The following is a 22028-nucleotide window of genomic DNA, read 5'->3' as shown; positions in this document are numbered from 1 at the left end:
CGCCAAATAAGACGCCCACATTATTTGGCGCCTAAATGCTTTTGGCGCCAAAAAATGACGCCACTTCCGGAACGCCAACATTTTTTGGCGCAAAAGAACGTCAAAAATGACGCAAACAGAAAAGATTTTTTGCAGTCCGCGCCAAGAATGACGCAATAAAATGAAGCATTTTCAGCCCCCGCGAGCCTAACAGCCCACAGGGAAAAAAGTCAAATTTTTAAGGTAAGAAAAATAATTGATTCAAGTGCATTATCCCAAATATGAAACTGACTGTCTGAAAATAAGGAATGTTGAACATCCTGAGTCAAGGCAAATAAATGTTTGAATACATATATTTAGAACTTTATTAAAAAAGTGCCCAACCATAGCTTAGAGTGTCACAGAAAATAAGACTTACTTACCCCAGGACACTCATCTACATGTTGTAGAAAGCCAAACCAGTACTGAAACGAAAATCAGCAGAGGTAATGGTATATATATAAGAGTATATCGTCGATCTGAAAAGGGAGGTAAGAGATGAATCTCTACGACCGATAACAGAGAACCTATGAAATAGACCCCGTAGAAGGAGATCACTGCATTCAAAATAGGCAATACTCTCCTCACATCCCTCTGACATTCACTGCACGCTGAGAGGAAAACCGGGCTCCAACCTGCTGCGGAGCGCATATCAACGTAGAATCTAGCACAAACTTACTTCACCACCTCCATAGGAGGCAAAGTTTGTAAAACTGATTTGTGGGTGTGGTGAGGGGTGTATTTGTAGGCATTTTGAGGTTTGGGAAACTTTGCCCCTCCTGGTAGGAATGTATATCCCATACGTCACTAGCTCATGGACTCTTGCTAATTACATGAAAGAAACATATGTTTTTATTATTATTATTACTATTTGATGTCCCCTTAAAAGCAAAATGGTACTTTTATGTAAGTATATCTAGATTGTATTTACACAACAAAAAGAGTCTATATGCAAACTTTCCCCTAAAGATTTGCATTTGACATTTTAACGCTGCTTTCCATTTATCAAGAGGAACTCACTCGTGTTTGTGTATGGTGAGGGGAGGAAGTGATGGATCCACCTGTGGAAACTGCATCCGAGCACAGATATCTCTGAAGTCCTGGTTCCTCCTCTCAAATTCCTCTACATGAGCAGCCAAGTGAGCGTTTACCACACACATGTGAGTGTTGTGAAATTGGAATCGGATCGCCACACCTCCTTTGTTACCCTGTAAAACGAAGTCTGCAAGGTTGGTAAGAATGCATGAGGATATTAATTCATGGGATTAAGGTCCCTAAACAGGTTACAAATTATATGCTTGAACAATTGAGCAGCAATAAAGATAATGAATGATCTTAGCTAGGCATGATTAACCATTAAGGGACATGGGAGTGATGCATTAATACATTTAATGTACCTCTTACTTTCACTGCACAAGATTACAAAGCAATCTTTTTTTTTATATTACATAATGTCAAACTTAACCTATATATAATGAATAATAAAACAGTTAATTGGGGCTGTATAGGCCAAGCTTGACAGAGCAGTTAGGTTTGGTTTCCCTAGACTGCACATTGCCATAAGGCAGGACTAAACGCTAGAAAGTAAATGTTGCACTCCAGCGATTAAAACGTAAAGACACTTTATTAAGTCAGTGTAACTTCACAGGTTGTGTTACCAGGGATTAAAGCATCTCAGGGAAAGGCTTTATAACAAGAGAAAAGGGGGCCTAACTGGGAATGAACATTAGGATTAGTAGCTTGTTTAATAGAAAGAATCCAACTTATGTTCCCACCTTTCAAAGAGGAAAAGTGTTCCTAAAGTAAATCAACATGGTCTTATTCAAAAGGATAGTCCACTTCAAATAAAAGGCAGATTATTTGGAAAGCTAACCACAGAAGTACAATTCAATCACATCAATAGAAAGGTAGCTATAGGCTTGTAAGGCACAGCAGGCTATAGGTGCTTCCCCCTCCCAAGCATTATGGCTGCCCCCAACTGTAACCATCCCTCCCAGTTTAGTGTTTTTCCACCACCACTAATAGCACACTTCTACCCTGCCCAAATAAACATCCGTGCCACCACACCCCCTGCCCACAGAATACCGGTGAGGCTTGGTAAGGTGTGTGTATGTATATATACACATACACACACATATACATTATATATATATATATATATATATATATATATATATATATATATATATATATATATATATATATATATATATACACACACATACACACACACACACACGTACATACAAAATTATATAGTAGGTCTAAAGCAGGGCTCCCACGCTACTTTTAAATGTGCCCCCTATATGTGTTTTCTGGAGATGCCACTGCAGCAGGCAAAGGTGACAAAGTCTGGTTTTCCCATATCTCTTAGGAAGCCTATTTGTGCATTTGTTCACAAGAGAGGCTCTAACTAGCGTTGCCAACCCAATTTCCTTACAGACAAAGGAATTAATGCATTAAGTTAAACTGTGTCCCTTTAAAAACATAATTTAGGCTTACCTGATAAATTATTTTTTTCCCTTGGTGGTGAGAGTCCACAAGTCCTTACATTTGGGAGCTGTCCACCAGGAGGCGGCAAGGACAGCCAACACACCAAGAGCTTAAAGAGCCCCTCACTTCCCTGTACCTCCCAGTCTAAACATATAGACTAGCAGAGGAGAATAACAGAAAAAATAGAAAGGCAAAGCATGGTAAATGAGATGCAAAATAGAACTACCACCAAGAAAGAAATTAATTTATCAGGTAAGCATAAATTATGTTTTCTTCCTTAAGGTGGTGAGAGTCCACAAAACTAAGGCAGGCACCTATTTACCAGATACTGCTGCCTGTAGAACTTTTCTGCCAAAAGTGGCCCCTGAAGAGGTGAAAACATCAAACTGATATTTTGTAAAGGTGTGCAAAGAAGACCAAGTTGCTGCTTTGCAAATCTGCTCTACCGAAGCCTCATTTTTTAAACCCCAGGAAGTTGTAAATGAACAAATAGAATGAGCTGCAATGCATTGTGGGGGAGACCTACCTGCCTCCAAGTAAGCTTTATGAATCAAACTATTTAAACAAGAAGCTAAAGAAACAGCCAACATCTTTGACCTTTAGGTTTCCCAGAAAAATAAACAAACTGGTGGTTTTTGTAAACTGTTTAGTAGCTTGTAAATAGTAATGTATAGCTCTACTTACATCCAGAATATGGAAGAGACCTTCCTTTGAATTTGGATATAAGGAAGTAACTACCATCTCTTGATTAATGTTCTCCAAAGAGACTTCCTTAGGTTAAAAAAAAAAAATCTGAAAAGTGTACAAAGTACTACCTTGCCTTGAAAAAAATAAGATATGGTACTTCACAAGAAAGGGCAGACATTTCTGTAACTCTCCTAGCTGAAGAAATAGTAAATAGAAATAACACTTTCCAACACAGCAACTGAATGTCTAATTCATGCATGGGTTCAAACAAAGGAGCTTGAAAAAAACTTTAAAAACCAAATTTAAATTCCCTAGAGGAGAAATTGGCTTCATAACAGGCCTAATTTTTACTAAAGCCTGTATATCTGGTAACTTAGCAATCTTCTTGTAGAACAAAACTGAAAGAGCAGAGACTTGTAGAGACACTGTGGGTTAAAATAAAGATTACAGGGGTAAAATCCTAAAAAAAAAAATGAAAAAAAAAATAAAATGCTGGGAACATGCTACAAGCCCCCCAACATTACGGACATGGAGGAAATTGAACTGCTAATGCAAATAGGAAAGGCTGCTAATAATTTTGCTGTAATAATGGGAGATTTTAACAACCCTGACAAACTGATCCAATAAAACTAGCAATAAAGCTAAGGGTGATATATTTTTTTTAATGCTCTCAAAGATAACTTCATGTCACAATTAATAGAAGTGCACCCTAGGAATAAATCTATATTGGATTTAGTGCTATCAAACAATACAGAAATAATATAAAAAATAGAAATCAAAGAACATTTGGTAACAGTGGTCATAACATTTACAAAAACAGAAGAAAAGAGAACCATAGAAAGGAACAAATAGAGTATGGATAATGTCATTAAAACATTTGTGGTATCAGAATTATTATAGCTTAATATTAATAATTTAAAATGTAACTGTAAAAAGAACAAATATTATTCAAAAAGTGCCCTTAAATGAAATTCAATCAAGTTCAATTGAATCTGTGGAAAATCACAGTCTTAAGGTTCAGTTCAATCTGTAGAAAGTCAAAGTTTATAATATACCGATAGAAAAAATAAAAATTAACAATACTTGATCGTAAGAAACAGATGAATGCCAAAAATTAAAGTTCCTTTTGACAGCGTGAACTTTTCGTATACTGCTTCACGATGTTGCTGCTGTAGTATACCGGATATTCTCAGCAGGGAAACCGGGAAGGAACAAACACGTAAAAAAACATAATTTATGTAAGAACTTACCTGATAAATTCATTTAGTTTATATTGGCAAGAGTCCATGAGCTAGTGATGTATGGGATATACAATCCTAGTAGATAGAAAGGCAGCAGACTCTCAGTCCCAAATATGCAATAAAAAGTAAAAATGTATTGGACAACTTTAAAAAGATATACAGACATGGCAGTAAAAGCTAGAGCAAGAATCTTACATGTTTCGCGCCCCCTACAGGCACTTAATCATAGATGAGGGACTCTGTGAGAAACCCCATCTATTTATGCTGTGAGAGTGATGGAAGTGAAGTGCCTAAGTCTATTTTAAAGAATAAGCGCAAACAAGAAAAAAACATAATTTATGTAAGAACTTACCTGATAAATTCATTTTTTTCATATTAGCAAGAGTCCATGAGCTAGTGACGTATGGGATATACATTCCTACCAGGAGGGGCAAAGTTTCCCAAACCTCAAAATGCCTACAAATACACCCCTCACCACACCCACAAATCAGTTTAACGAATAGCCAAGAAGTGGGGTGATAAGAAAAAAGTGCGAAAGCATAAAAAATAAGGAATTGGAAATAATTGTGCTTTATACAAAAAAATCATAACCACCACAAAAAAAGGGGTGGACCTCATGGACTCTTGCTAATATGAAAGAAATGAATTTATCAGGTAAGTTCTTACATAAATTATGTTTTCTTTCATGTAATTAGCAAGAGTCCATGAGCTAGTGACGTATGGGATAATGACTACCCAAGATGTGGATCTTTCCACGCAAGAGTCACTAGAGAGGGAGGGATAAAATAAAGACAGCCAATTCCTGCTGAAAATAATCCACACCCAAAATAAAGTTTAAATGAACATAAGCAGAAGATTCAAACTGAAACAGCTGCCTGAAGTACTTTTCTACCAAAAACTGCTTCAGAAGAAGAAAACACATCAAAATGGTAGAATTTAGTAAAAGTATGCAAAGAGGACCAAGTTGCTGCTTTGCAAATCTGATCAACCGAAGCTTCATTCCTAAACACCCAGGAAGTAGAAACTGACCTAGTAGAATGAGCTGTAATCCTTTGAGGCAGAGTTTTACCCGACTCGACATAAGCATGATGAATTAAAGATTTCAACCAAGATGCCAAAGAAATGGCAGAGGCCTTCTGACCTTTCCTAGAACCGGAAAAGTTAACAAATAGACTAGAAGTCTTTCGGAAAGTCTTAGTAGCTTCAACATAATATTTCAAAGCTCTAACCACATCCAAAGAATGCAATGATTTCTCCTTAGAATTCTTAGGAGTAGGACATAATGAAGGAACCACAATCTCTCTACTAATGTTGTTGGAATTCACAACCTTAGGTAAAAATTCAAAAGAAGTTCGCAACACCACCTTATCCTGATGAAAAATCAAAAAAGGAGACTCACAAGAAAGAGCAGATAATTCAGAAACTCTTCTGGCAGAAGAGATGGCCAAAAGGAACAAAACTTTCCAAGAAAGTAATTTAATGTCCAATGAATGCATAGGTTCAAACGGAGGAGCTTGAAGAGCCCCCAGAACCAAATTCAAACTCCAAGGAGGAGAAATTGACTTAATAACAGGTTTTATACGCACCAAAGCTTGTACAAAACAATGAATATCAGGAAGATTAGCAATCTTTCTGTGAAAAAGAACAGAAAGAGCAGAGATTTGTCCTTTCAAGGAACTTGCAGACAAACCTTTATCCAAACCATCCTGAAGAAACTGTAAAATTCTTGGAATTCTAAAAGAATGCCAGGAAAACTGATGAGAAAGACACCAAGAAATATAAGTCTTCCAGACTCTATAATATATCTCCCTAGATACAGATTTACGAGCCTGTAACATAGTATTAATCACAGAGTCAGAGAAACCTCTTTGGCTAAGAATCAAGCGTTCAATCTCCATACCTTTAAATTTAAGGATTTGAGATCCTGATGGAAAAAAGGACCTTGAGACAGAAGGTCTGGTCTCAATGGAAGAGTCCACGGTAGGCAAGAAGCCATCCGGACAAGATCCGCATACCAAAACCTGTGAGGCCATGCTGGAGCTACCAGCTGAACAAACGAGCATTCCTTCAGAATTTTGGAGATCACTCTTGGAAGAAGAACTAGAGGCGGAAAGATATAGGCAGGATGATACTTCCAGGGAAGTGACAATGCATCCACTGCTTCTGCTTGAGGATCCCTGGATCTGGACAGATACCTGGGAAGTTTCTTGTTTAGATGAGAGGCCATCAGATCTATTTCTGGAAGCCCCCACATTTGAACAATCTGAAGAAATACCTCTGGGTGAAGAGACCATTCGCCCGGATGCAACGTTTGGCGACTGAGATAATCCGCTTCCCAATTGTCTATACCTGGGATATGAACCGCAGAAACTAGACAGGAGCTGGATTCCGCCCAAACCAGAATTCGAGATACTTCTTTCATAGCTAGAGGACTGTGAGTCCCTCCTTGATGATTGATGTATGCTACAGTTGTGACATTGTCTGTCTGAAAACAAATGAACGATTCTCTCTTCAGAAGAGGCCAAAACTGAAGAGCTCTGAAAATTGCACGGAGTTCCAAAATATTGATTGGTAATCTCACCTCCTGAGATTCCCAAACCCCTTGTGCCGTCAGAGACCCCCACACAGCTCCCCAACCTGTAAGACTTGCATCTGTTGAAATTACAGTCCAGGTCGGAAGAACAAAAGAAGCCCCCTGAATTAAACGATGGTGATCTGTCCACCACGTCAGAGAGTGTCGTACAATCGGTTTTAAAGATATTAATTGAGATATCTTTGTGTAATCCCTGCACCATTGGTTCAGCATACAGAGCTGACGAGGTCGCATGTGAAAACGAGCAAAGGGGATTGCATCAGATGCAGCAGTCATAAGACCTAGAATTTCCATGCATAAGGCTACCGAAGGGAATGATTGTGACTGAAGGTTTCGACAAGCTGATATCAATTTTAGACGTCTCTTGTCTGTCAAAGATAAAGTCATGGACACTGAATCTATCTGGAAACCCAAAAAGGTTACCCTTGTCTGAGGAATCAATGAACCTTTTAGTAAATTGATCCTCCAACCATGATCTTGAAGAAACAACACAAGTCGATTTGTATGAGATTCTGCTAAATGTAAAGACTGAGCAAGTACCAAGATATCGTCCAAATAAGGAAATACCACAATACCCTGTTCTCTGATTACAGACAGAAGGGCACCGAGAACCTTTGTAAAAATTCTTGGAGCTGTTGCTAGACCAAACGGTAGAGCCACAAACTGGTAATGCTTGTCTAGGAAAGAGAATCTCAGAAACTGAAAGTGATCTGGATGAATCGGAATATGTAGATATGCATCCTGTAAATCTATTGTAGACATATAATGCCCTTGCTGAACAAAAGGCAGGATAGTCCTTATAGTTACCATTTTGAATGTTGGTATCCTTACATAACGATTCAATATCTTTAGATCCAGAACTGGTCTGAAGGAATTCTCCTTCTTTGGTACAATGAAGAGATTTGAATAAAACCCCAGCCCCCGATCCAGAACTGGAACTGGCATAATTACTCCAGCCAACTCTAGATCTGAAACACATTTCAGAAATGCTTGAGCCTTCGCTGGATTTACTGGGACACGGGAAAGAAAAAAATCTCTTTTGAAGCCAATTCTGTACCCTTCTGAAACAATGTTCTGAATCCAAAGATTGTGAACAGATTTGATCCAAATTTCTTTGAAAAAACGTAATCTGCCCCCTACCAGCTGAGCTGGAATGAGGGCCGCACCTTCATGTGGACTTAGAAGCTGGCTTTGATTTTCTAGAAGGCTTGGATTTATTCCAGACTGGAGATGGTTTCCAAACTGATACCGCTCCTGAGGATGAAGGATCAGGTTTCTGTTCCTTGTTGTGACGAAAGGAACGAAAACGATTATTAGACCTGAATTTACCTTTAGATTTTTTATCCTGTGGTAAAAAAGTTCCTTTCCCTCCAGTAACAGTTGAAATAATAGAATCCAACTGAGAACCAAATAATTTATTACCCTGGAAAGAAAGGGAAAGCAGAGTAGACTTAGAAGACATATCAGCATTCCAAGTTTTAAGCCATAAAGCTCTTCTAGCTAAAATAGCTAGAGACATATACCTGACATCAACCCTAATGATATCAAAGATGGCATCACAAATAAAATTATTAGCATGTTGAAGAAGAATAATAATGCTATGAGAATTATGATCTGTGACTTGTTGCGCTAAAGCTTCCAACCAAAAAGTTGAAGCTGCAGCAACATCCGCCAAAGATATAGCAGGTCTAAGAAGATTACCTGAACACAAATAGGCTTTTCTTAGAAAGGATTCAATTTTCCTATCTAAAGGATCCTTAAAGGAAGTACCATATGCCGTAGGAATCGTAGTACGCTTAGCAAGAGTAGAGACAGCCCCATCAACCTTAGGGATTTTGTCCCAAAACTCTAATCTGTCAGATGGCACAGGATATAATTGCTTAAAACGTTTAGAAGGAGTAAATGAATTACCCAAATTATTCCATTCCCTGGAAATTACTTCAGAAATAGCACTAGGAACAGGAAAAACTTCTGGAATAACTACAGGAGATTTAAAAACCTTATCTAAACGTTTAGATTTAGTATCAAGAGGACCAGAATCCTCCATTTCTAAAGCAATTAGAACTTCTTTAAGTAAAGAACGAATAAATTCCATTTTAAATAAATATGAAGATTTATCAGCATCAACCTCTGAGACAGAATCCTCTGAACCAGAAGAACCATTATCAGAATCAGAATGATGATGTTCATTTAAAAATTCATCTGAACAATGAGAAGTTTTAAAAGATTTTTTATGTTTACTAGAAGGAGGAATAACAGACAAAGCCTTCTTAATGGATTCAGAAACAAAATCTCTTATGTTATCAGGAACACTCTGAGTATTAGATGTTGACGGAACAGCAACAGATAATGGAACTTTACTAAAGGAAATTTTATCTGCATTAACAAGTTTGTCATGACATTCAATACAAACAACAGCTGGAGGAACAGATACCAAAAGTTTACAGCAGATACACTTAGCTTTGGTAGCTCCAGCACCAGGCAGCGATTTTCCTGAAGTATCTTCTGACTCAGTTGCAACGTGGGACATCTTGCAATATGTAATAGAAAAAACAACATATAAAGCAAAAATAGATCAAATTCCTTAAATGACAGTTTCAGGAATGGGAAAAAATGCCAGTGAACAAGCTTCTAGCAACCAGAAGCAATAAATAATGAGACTTAAATAATGTGGAGACAAAAGTGACGCCCATATTTTTTTAGCGCCAAATAAGACGCCCACATTATTTGGCGCCTAAATGCTTTTGGCGCCAAAAATGACGCCACATCCGGAATGCCGACACCTTTGACGCAAAAAAACGTAAAAAAATGACGCAACTTCCGGGGACACGTATGACGCCGGAAACAGAAAAAAAAAATTTGCGCCAAAAAAGTCCGCGCCAAGAATGACGCAATAAAATGAAGCATTTTCAGCCCCCCGCGAGCCTAACAGCCCACAGGGAAAAGTCAAATTTTTAAGGTAAGAAAAAATGATTGATTCAAATGCATTATCCCAAATATGAAACTGACTGTCTGAAAATAAGGAATGTTGAACATCCTGAGTCAAGGCAAATAAATGTTTGAATACATATATTTAGAACTTTATTAAAAAAGTGCCCAACCATAGCTTAGAGTGTCACAGAAAATAAGACTTACTTACCCCAGGACACTCATCTACATGTTGTAGAAAGCCAAACCAGTACTGAAACGAAAATCAGCAGAGGTAATGGTATATATATAAGAGTATATCGTCGATCTGAAAAGGGAGGTAAGAGATGAATCTCTACGACCGATAACAGAGAACCTATGAAATAGACCCCGTAGAAGGAGATCATTGCATTCAAATAGGCAATACTCTCCTCACATCCTCTGACATTCACTGCACGCTGAGAGGAAAACCGGGCTCCAACCTGCTGCGGAGCGCATATCAACGTAGAATCTAGCACAAACTTACTTCACCACCTCCATAGGAGGCAAAGTTTGTAAAACTGATTTGTGGGTGTGGTGAGGGGTGTATTTGTAGGCATGTTGAGGTTTGGGAAACTTTGCCCCTCCTGGTAGGAATGTATATCCCATACGTCACTAGCTCATGGACTCTTGCTAATTACATGAAAGAAAGAGTAATCTTCAGTACTGATGATGGGGACTCCTCAGACTCAGAAGCAACTTCCAAAACCCCAGGGGGGTCTACTTTCTCTTCTTCTCTATCCTCACTCTCCTCTATCTCTCCTCTTTCCACCCCCTCTTCTTCCCCACCTGCTTCTCCCTCCCTTTCTTCTGCCTCTTTTTTAGGAGAACCAACGCTGGAGGATCAGCAGCAGGACACTCGTCCAAAAACAAGAACATTGCAAAAAGAAAGAGAAGAAGAAAGAGATGGAAAAATAAAAGGAGAAGGAAAGAACAAAAAGAAGAAGGGACATTGATTGAACTGAAAATTTTGAAAGTTTTGACATTTTGGATAACTTAGAGCATTCTGTTAATAGGGAAACTGACAACAAGGTTACTGACAAAATGTTGTTAATATCTCTGATTATGTTCTCACTAAAGATGAAATTAGAGTATTATCAAAAGGCTTAGGCTTTGCTCCAACAAGAAAGTTTTCTTATTTTAATACTCTCTTAGATATTAACAAATTTGTCAGAAAGTTATCCCTAAAAAAATATTTTGCAACTTTAAGTGAAAATACTGACATGTCAGATTCCATTAGGTCTCCCAATGTAAAAGAGAATCATGAGGTTACTTCACACTTAACCTTTGCTGATGCATGTGCCATTAGCGGCTTAGAAAGTTTACTCAGTGAGGGCTCTGTGACATCTACATCTGCACCTATACCTGCCCCCAAAAAACACAGGTCTGATTTTTACCCTGTCCACTTTAGAGGCCCAATGATAAATGCTTTCCAAAAATCCGTACAAAAAGACATCTTTGAATTGGAACAAAGAGTTAGGGACACTGCTGCCCCCCCCCCCTAATCTTACTTTTAAAGAACGCCAGGCACTTGACAATTTGGCCAAAAATAAAGATATTGTAATTCGGAATTCGGATAAGGGGGGCAGCATTGTCATTATGAATAAACAACTCTATATGGATGAGTCCTACAGGCAACTGTCTGACATTAAAGTGTACAGAAAGCTGGACCATAATCCTACAAAACTTTTTCAAAGTAAACTTATGAAAATTGTTGAAGAAGGCATAAGTTTGGGTCTTTTCAAAAAATCTGACATTGATATATTGGTGAAAGTTCAGAGTGTGGAACTACACCCAATTGACCTTATAAAAATGTTTCCAATATCACAGGTCACGATATCTTTAATATCCGTTAATTTATAGTGAGCTATTTAGTGAGTATAGGCCAGGCTCCATATAACAGGTAAAAAACCCACACGTTAAAATAGGACTTATCAGGCTTCAATATTATTCTCCCAAAATAGATGCGTCTGAAGCAGGCAGACGATACACTTGGCACAATAATAAAAATATATTTCAATGTCCCCAAACATGGTCAATCAAACATTCCATTGGGAAACAATCAACCGGTTAACATACCATCCCAGTCCAAACAAACAGCTTTGTATATAAGGCGATAGGTTCTCACCCCTTTTCTAGCAGCTCCACTCGTGTGTCAGTGCGGTATCTTCAAGGGGGACCAGCCGCTATAAGGACACCTTTGCGCTGCTTCAGCGCCGCCTTCCAGCTGGTACACTCACCTTCTTCCGACCGCACGCCACTTTCCAGGCCACGAGGAGCAAGGGTGGTAGTGACGTCATCTAGCGTAGACACGCTGTTCCGAGATCCGACATCCAACGAAGGCCAATGGGATTGGAGGTATGTCTGAAGCCAACAGATCCGTATGTTGCCCTTAGCCCTAAGACTCACGGCTCACTATATGGTGCAAAAGATGAGCTGTCCTTCCGGCTTAGTAAGACTTAGAATCAAGAGGTGCGGACAGTTCATGTAAAACAAAAATATTTATTGGTAGTTTAAAAATATTACATGGAAAAACGCATCACATAGACAGAGTAGGCTGACACCTAAACTGGCTTACGCGTTTCGGCAGTTGCCGTAGTCATAGCCATAGGTGTTGGGTCTACTCCCCTTTCTTTTAAAAGACAATGTATGATTCAATTGGTTACAACATTTTTCAATTAAAAACATGCACGCCTACTTGCCTTGTTAACACTTCAGATACTTGCTAAACCCAAAAATCAGTTATTGAGCTAATCTAAGTCTAAAACACTTTGTTGGAAAGAGGGACAATAAGTGAAGCAAAGAATACAAATGCAATACACAATACAATATAAATTAGCTTCACATATATCTCACACACTATGGGCATGATAATCAAACCAGATCTTGAAGACAAATGTATATTGCTAATTTTGATACATTAGAACAGTATACAGTAAAAACAAATTCATTTCAAGGGACACCCTATCCTTTATCTAATGCATATTTGAAGTATCTTATTTCATCAAGATTATTATTTAACACTAAAGATACATCATAAACATCATATTATAATTTATATTTGTAATTTAAAATTCGTAATATAAATTAATAATATAAGCATTGGACCAAGGACTCATTTAATATGATCAAAAGCATTATAAATAAATAGATAAATAAATAAAGGAACGGGTACCTGATTTCAGTCAATGAATCTATGTACATAAGTATACAGTAATATGTATTTCATCTTCTGCATGAATTATCCAAGACTCTTGCATGGTATATAAAAACCCTGAAAACATTCAATGCATATACATAAAACAGAGCAGATATAGTATATCACTAAAGAACTCCTAAATAGACCTAATGCAGTCGCTAATATGAAAATATATGCTAAACTCTTTAGAAAGGACCATTGGTTCATTTATAACATCTATAACTGCTTAAATGTATATTTGTATGTGATAATTCAAGCACAGGGTAATCTGAAAAAATCAATGAAAAAAACAATGAAAAAACACACACACTCATGCAAGAGGAGAGAGATAAAGAGGTAAGGCGGGCGATGTACTGTTATTCCCAATAATTAATAAGGTCATACTTTGAATTTAGACCCTTGGGAATACGTGTTCCCAATCTGAAGATCCAGTACATCTCCCGCTTAGCTAGCAGTTTTTCAATATGCCCCCCTCTTTTAGGTGGTTTGATTTGCTCGATGACACACCATTTCAGAGAGTCTACCTTCCTATCATGTTTCCTTGCAAAATGTTGGACCAATGGAGTGGCCGCTTTACCCAATGTAAGTGTAGACAGATGCTCCCTAATCCGGGTGTTTATATCTCTTCCCGTGAGTCCTACATATTGAATGTGGCACAGGGTACATTCCAATAGATACACTACAAGCTCAGATGTACAGTTTAAACATGATTGTATGTCAAACCTTTCTCCAGTTACACAAGATGTGAAGTTAGACGTTATATGGACAAACTCACATGGCCTACATTTCCTATGTCCGCATCTAAACATACCTGGATGTTTCAACCAGGAACTAGTTGGATTGTTCAATTACCTTAGTTGAGTAGGTGCTAGCCTGGACCCTAGAGTACTACTTTTGCGGTATGAGCATTTCAATCCATTTTTTACCACCTCCTGTAAACCATCGTCTGCTGACAAGATAGAAAATGTTTTTTGACTATAGTACAGACCTCCTGGTATTGGGAGCTGTATCCTGTCACAAAGTAAACTCCCTGTGCTTGTGTATGATCTGTTCGTGGAGGGCGTTCAGCTATTAAGGCCCGTCTGTCAATAGTATTCACCTCTTTTTTTAGCTCTCTCTATATCTCGCCTTAAATATTTCCTCTCGTACACAAAGTGTTTTAGACTTAGATTAGCTCAATAACTGATTTTTGGGTTTAGCAAGTATCTGAAGTGTTAACAAGGCAAGTAGGCGTGCATGTTTTTAATTGAAAAATGTTGTAACCAATTGAATCATACATTGTCTTTTAAAAGAAAGGGGAGTAGACCCAACACCTATGGCTATGACTACGGCAACTGCCAAAACGCGTAAGCCAGTTTAGGTGTCAGCCTACTCTGTCTATGTGATACGTTTTTCCATGTAATATTTTTAAACTACCAATAAATATTTTTGTTTTACATGAACTGTCCGCACCTCTTGATTCTAATTGATATATTGGTACCTAAACATCCGATTTGTCCAATATTTCACCATGTTCCAAAAATTCACAAGGATGAGAGGTGTCCCCCGGGTAGGCCCATTGTGGCTGGCATTGGCTCGCTTTTTGAGCCTATGGCAGAGTGGATAGACACTATTTTACAGCCGTTGGCAGTGTCCCAGTTGTCATACCTCCGGGACACCTCTCATTCTCTTGATGACCCTTGATAAAATCGACTGGGAACCTGGTTTTTCTTGGGTTACAATGGATATTGTTTCATTGTATACATCACTAGGTATACAAGCAGTTGCTTTTTTTCTTAAAAAAGAATCTCAATATTCTACTGAACACATTGATTATATTTGTAGTGTTTTGAATTCTCTTTTGTCACACAATTATTTTTTATTTAATGAAGAATTTTTTCTTCAAATCTGTGGCACCGCCATGGGTGCAAAATGTGCGCCTTCATTTGCAAATATATTTGTTGCATGGTGGGAATTAACCTACATATATACTCCAATGAATCCATGGCAGAGTAGAATTGAGTTGCTAGTTCGCTATATAGATGACCTGCTTTTGATAGTGAGATACCCTGTGACTGATTCAGAATTTTATAAATTCCTGACATATTGTAATCATAACGATTTGGGACTCTCATTCACAGGGTCCTTTAGTGAAAGGCAGGTTAACTATCTGGATCTCAACATCAGTATTGAGAACATGCAAATAATTACCAAAACATATCGTAAACCCACGCCGGGCAATACAATTTTGCATGCTACCTCTCATCATCCACATCATCTTATCAAGTCTATCCCTAAGTCTCAATTTCTCCGTGTTAGAAGAAACACCAAGAGTGATTATGTCTATGACCAACAAGCAAGTGAACTTAGGGACAGACTTGTAAAACGTGGATACAAAAATGATGCTCTTGAAATGTGTCAAACAAAAATAAGGGATAATCAAACAGTATCCAATAAAAATAAGTCTAAAAATAACACTGATTTTGCTGACTCCGTTGTCTTTTCAACGGAATACAGCCAACAATATGACGAAATTGTAGGGGTTTTAAAAAAACACCTTCATATATTAAGGGCAGATGAGAGCCTTTATCCTCTCATCAGTAACTGTAAATTCGTCCCTAAAAAATCCAGGACCCTGTTACAAATTCTATCTCCTAGCCAGATTACAGGTACCTCACAAAAACAAAGAGGAACTTGGCTTAAAAAATTGGGCACTTTTAAATGTGTGTAAATTTAGAAAGAAAACAAGAGGGCGACCCCTAGTGCAGATCAATTATGAACAGGTGGTGGATATCTGCTTATGCTTACGAATGGATACTCACAAAAAGTATTGCACCCTGTAGTGCAAATGTAGCGTACTAGGAATATTATAGTGTCCTAGTGCACATAACCACTCAAGTAGTGCTGCTGTAGTTGGAGATGGATATCAAGAGTGAAGGGATGGACGTCAGGATGATAAACAAGAGAACTCCAGTATCGTTGTATAAAAATATTTTATAAAAAAACAGGAATAAAAGAATATATACACAGATCTATAATGACATCTGTTGTATAATGCTACGCGTTTCTAAGCGCTCACCGCGCCTTTTCCTCAGGCAAATGATACTGAATACACTGGAGTCTCTTACATATATACCTGTGCAGGCTTAATGTGGTCAGCTGTAGCTCATTTGTAACAGGTGCTGCATAAATGAACTACCTTGATATTCTAACCGGATGTTACAAAAGTTACAAAAAAATACAATAAAATATATATAAAAGGAAATATCTAATACAATGTAATATGCTGATCATTCTCGACATATAAGAACTTAAATAAAATATATCCTAAAACTTAAACTCTCTGAGTTGTCTTGAGTGTGTGAAAACACGTTTGTAAATGATGTCTAATTACGTGTACATATATATAAAACTATTTTTGCAAATTAAGCTATTTAAATAGCTATCCTTTCTGGTGATGTTTAAATATGGGCCATGATGTAAATCAAATAATAAACTGCCATAAAGAATGATGATGTATTTCTTAACGTAAAGGGGTGTGTGTCACTGAACTAATGAAAGTGTTATATTAAATATCCAATGTGAATGCTTCGTCTGACAGGGGTGTGTATCGCATAACAAATGAGAAAGCTATATTCAATGCTTCCCTAATCGTGTAATGTGTTGCTCCATATGATTGGAGCGAGTGTGTGTCAAATGACGTCAAGGTGAAATTAGGATATGTGTATTGACTCCCATAGATACGGAATCTGTTACCATAAGTTGTTATGTGTGTGAATAACGTGTTCGTGCGAATTATACAAAAGAGAAATATTCTACCAGAATTATTTGCTGATTGTTTAACGTGCAAAAATAATGTGTAGTAAGCTAAGTGATGCAACTACTAACTACAGACATAACTGAATGTGTGTATGAAATAAATATATAAAATAAACATACCATATGTTGACATGTGTGCATGAGTTAATGAACTCACAGTGATGAATGCGAGTGAATCGCATAGTAATATCTACTATTAGACTCGTACATAGTCATGAGATAATATATCTACATAAGACCTATGTGGACACTATAATGTGTAATATATAAAAAAATGCGTGTATTATGTGCGAGGGGTAGTGCTACATATAAAATCTATGATGTAAGCAAATATATTAAAAAGTGTAAAAGTTGTTAAGGTGATATGTGTTAGATGTAAAGTGATGGTATCTGGAGTGCAGTGCATAAGTCATATGAAAATATAATTCATGTGATGTGCAACAATGTTATATATATATATATATATACATATATATATATATATACATATATATATACAAACAAAGTGTTAAAAAGCAGCAGAATCTATTACTTCATTAAGGCCCTCTGGATATAGAGTTTTGAATTGGTAAATCCAAAAGGTTTCCCTCTGGCGTAATTTGGTCATCCTATTTTGGGAACTTGTGGCAGGAATAATTTCCAATGGGGTAATATTCATGACACAATTATTTTTGCCATGAATGGAAAAATGATGCCTAGAGGTACTATATTTATCAGATCCCTTAAGGATACATCTTAAATGTTCTGACCATCTTTGTCTAATTTTCCTACAGGTGCGACCTATGTATTGTAGGCCACACAAACATGTTATACAATAAACTACATAGTTGGAATTGCATGTTATTCTTTGAGTAATGGCAAAGGATTCTCCAGTACTATTAGATATAATGTTTTTGAGGCCATTAGTGATGTACTTACACATATGGCATCTATTTTTATTATTTTTACTGTTAAAACCAAAAATTCCAAATAAACTTACAGAAGAAGATCCAAATTTTGAATCTTCATTTATTACTAGATATAACAATAACCATAAAGAGATTAAAAAAATTCTGTTTAAACATTGGCCATTACTTAAACGGGACCCTATTTTTAAAACAATACTACAAGATAAACCCAGATGTACATTTAAAAGAGCCCCCACAATTAAAGAAAAACTGGCACCTAGTAAGGTGGTCATGTGCAAACGTAAGTCTAAAAGTCCTAATAATAGTTCCCACAGTTCTATAATGACAAACATAGGAACCTATAGATGCAATAAAAATAGATGCCATATGTGTAAGTACATCACTAATGGCCTCAAAAACATTATATCTAATAGTACTGGAGAATCCTTTGCCATTACTCAAAGAATAACATGCAATTCCAACTATGTAGTTTATTGTATAACATGTTTGTGTGGCCTACAATACATAGGTCGCACCTGTAGGAAAATTAGACAAAGATGGTCAGAACATTTAAGATGTATCCTTAAGGGATCTGATAAATATAGTACCTCTAGGCATCATTTTTCCATTCATGGCAAAAATAATTGTGTCATGAATATTACCCCATTGGAAATTATTCCTGCCACAAGTTCCCAAAATAGGATGACCAAATTACGCCAGAGGGAAACCTTTTGGATTTACCAATTCAAAACTCTATATCCAGAGGGCCTTAATGAAGTAATAGATTCTGCTGCTTTTTAACACTTTGTTTGTATATATATATGTATATATATATATATATGTATATATATATATATATATAACATTGTTGCACATCACATGAATTATATTTTCATATGACTTATGCACTGCACTCCAGATACCATCACTTTACATCTAACACATATCACCTTAACAACTTTTACACTTTTTAATATATTTGCTTACATCATAGATTTTATATGTAGCACTACCCCTCGCACATAATACACGCATTTTTTTATATATTACACATTATAGTGTCCACATAGGTCTTATGTAGATATATTATCTCATGACTATGTACGAGTCTAATAGTAGATATTACTATGCGATTCACTCGCATTCATCACTGTGAGTTCATTAACTCATGCACACATGTCAACATATGGTATGTTTATTTTATATATTTATTTCATACACACATTCAGTTATGTCTGTAGTTAGTAGTTGCATCACTTAGCTTACTACACATTATTTTTGCACGTTAAACAATCAGCAAATAATTCTGGTAGAATATTTCTCTTTTGTATAATTCGCACGAACACGTTATTCACACACATAACAACTTATGGTAACAGATTCCGTATCTATGGGAGTCAATACACATATCCTAATTTCACCTTGACGTCATTTGACACACACTCGCTCCAATCATATGGAGCAACACATTACACGATTAGGGAAGCATTGAATATAGCTTTCTCATTTGTTATGCGATACACACCCCTGTCAGACGAAGCATGCACATTGGATATTTAATATAACACTTTCATTAGTTCAGTGACACACACCCCTTTACGTTAAGAAATACATCATCATTCTTTATGGCAGTTTATTATTTGATTTACATCATGGCCCATATTTAAACATCACCAGAAAGGATAGCTATTTAAATAGCTTAATTTGCAAAAATAGTTTTATATATATGTACACGTAATTAGACATCATTTACAAACGTGTTTTCACACACTCAAGACAACTCAGAGAGTTTAAGTTTTAGGATATATTTTATTTAAGTTCTTATATGTCGAGAATGATCAGCATATTACATTGTATTAGATATTTCCTTTTATATATATTTTATTGTATTTTTTTGTAACTTTTGTAACATCCGGTTAGAATATCAAGGTAGTTCATTTATGCAGCACCTGTTACAAATGAGCTACAGCTGACCACATTAAGCCTGCACAGGTATATATGTAAGAGACTCCAGTGTATTCAGTATCATTTGCCTGAGGAAAAGGCGCGGTGAGCGCTTAGAAACGCGTAGCATTATACAACAGATGTCATTATAGATCTGTGTATATATTCTTTTATTCCTGTTTTTTTATAAAATATTTTTATACAACGATACTGGAGTTCTCTTGTTTATCATCCTGACGTCCATCCCTTCACTCTTGATATCCATCTCCAACTACAGCAGCACTACTTGAGTGGTTATGTGCACTAGGACACTATAATATTCCTAGTACGCTACATTTGCACTACAGGGTGCAATACTTTTTGTGAGTATCCATTCGTAAGCATAAGCAGATATCCACCACCTGTTCATAATTGATCTGCACTAGGGGTCGCCCTCTTGTTTTCTTTCTAAATTTACAGACTACAGACACATCTTCTGCGTTTGGGAGGAGCAGCCCTCAGTTTGGTGCACAGTTTGCTGGGACACTGTGAAGTTCCCAGACCGTTTACCTGGGCATTACCTTTGCCTTTTCATACTGTGAGTATGTTTTCACTTGCATTATTTCTTTTATAAAAATTGGCTACACTAGGAGGCGCCCTTCTCTCTCTGCACTTTTAAATGTGGACACACAATTTGTTATACATGCCCCAATGTCAGAATAGGACAACATTTTGTTAGCAAATCCACTAGTGACACCTATGAGACAAAGTTTTATGGCAACTGTGGTTCCCAGTTCGTGGTTTATCTCTTGACATGTGATCTTTGTAATTGTCAGTACGTGGGCAAAACGACCAGAATGCTCAGGACTAGATATAGTGAACATGTCAGAGATGTCAAAAATTATAAAAAAGATTCTGCAGTTGCTAATCATTTTAATAATTTTCATCTGACACACATAGCCAGTCTCTCAGTACAAGTTATAGATATGGCTGTGGTACCTATCAGAGGGGGAAATAGGGCCAATATTTTAGAGAAGAAGGAACTTTATTGGATCCTCAAACTAAAGACCCTTGCCCCTCAGGGCATGAATAGAGAATGTGACATAGATTATTTCATTGATAATTAATTTACTTTTATCTTTCCTCCCTCTATGCACCTTCTCTATTCATGCCCTGACTTGTATCTTAGTGTGTATATATAAAACATATGGATTTATTGCTTACTGATTTAATTGTTTTCTGTTGTTTCTGTCAGGAAAATATTTTTTGTAGATTCATGAGAAGTTTACTTAATGTATTATTAATTTTTCCATGCATAGAATACTTTTCAAAATGTATAAATTTCTATCCCATTCTTAACATTAAGTACATATAATAAGATACTGGTATCAATATTTTTATAAAAATCATAAGGATATAAATACTTGAAAAGTATTATTACAGTTTAATAAGTATTATTATAATGTATATATTGTCTGTGATCTTATGCACTGTCTGTTTACATCTATTATATTAGAAATTTTTGCCTATTGGGATTCTACCATTTTATCTAATTGCTAAAGCATTCTGTTTTTAACCTTATTTCTCTTTATGACTGTGAGGCAAGGAAATAGTTAATCTATGACTCTCACAGCATAAATAGATGAGTCCCTCATCTATGATTAAGTGCCTGTAGGGGGCGCGAAACATGTAAGATTCTTGCTCTAGCTTTTACTGCCATGTCTGTATATCTTTTTAAAGTTGTCCAATACATTTTTACTTTTTATTGCATATTTGGGACTGAGAGTCTGCCGCCTTTCTATCTACTGTCTCTTACCTGGCATACTGATCCTCTGCCCTCTGGCTACGGCTCTCCGTGCACTTGTTGCCTTGAATTAGGAACTCTTTTTTTCATACCGCATTGCATAGCAGTTTGTTCTCTAAAACTGACTTCCGGTCTGCGGGGGACTGACAGGCTGCGTTTACCATTTGCTTCACTCAAGATATACAATCCTACCAGGAGGGTCAAAGTTTCCCAAACCTCAAAATGCCTATAAATACACCCCTCACCACACCCACAATTCAGTTTAATGAATAGCCAAGCATTGGGGTGATAAAGAAAGGAGTCAAAAGCATAAAAAAAGGAACTGGAAATATAATTGTGCTTTTTACAAAAAAAATCATAACCACCATAAAAAGGGTGGGTGTCGTGGACTCTTGCCAATATGAAAGAAATTAATTTATCAGGTAAGTTCTTACATAAA

General features: G+C 36.8%; 1 protein-coding gene across 4 annotated transcripts in view; it reads right to left on the bottom strand.

Moving 5' to 3' along the window:
- INPP5B (inositol polyphosphate-5-phosphatase B) overlaps positions 1-22028 on the bottom strand; it is a 406727-nt gene that overhangs the window by 107783 nt on the left and 276916 nt on the right. For all 4 annotated transcript variants that reach the window (XM_053707160.1, XM_053707161.1, XM_053707162.1 and 1 more), the window contains one exon: positions 1039-1226. In XM_053707160.1, coding sequence (XP_053563135.1) covers positions 1039-1226 — 188 coding nt within the window. The remainder of the gene's footprint in view (positions 1-1038; positions 1227-22028) is intronic.

This window comes from Bombina bombina, chromosome 3 (genome assembly GCF_027579735.1).
Source record: "Bombina bombina isolate aBomBom1 chromosome 3, aBomBom1.pri, whole genome shotgun sequence".
In the NCBI taxonomy this organism is placed as follows: Eukaryota; Metazoa; Chordata; class Amphibia; order Anura; family Bombinatoridae; genus Bombina; species Bombina bombina.
Note: the sequence above shows the minus strand (reverse complement) of the source record. Positions and strands in the feature narration are given on the sequence as shown.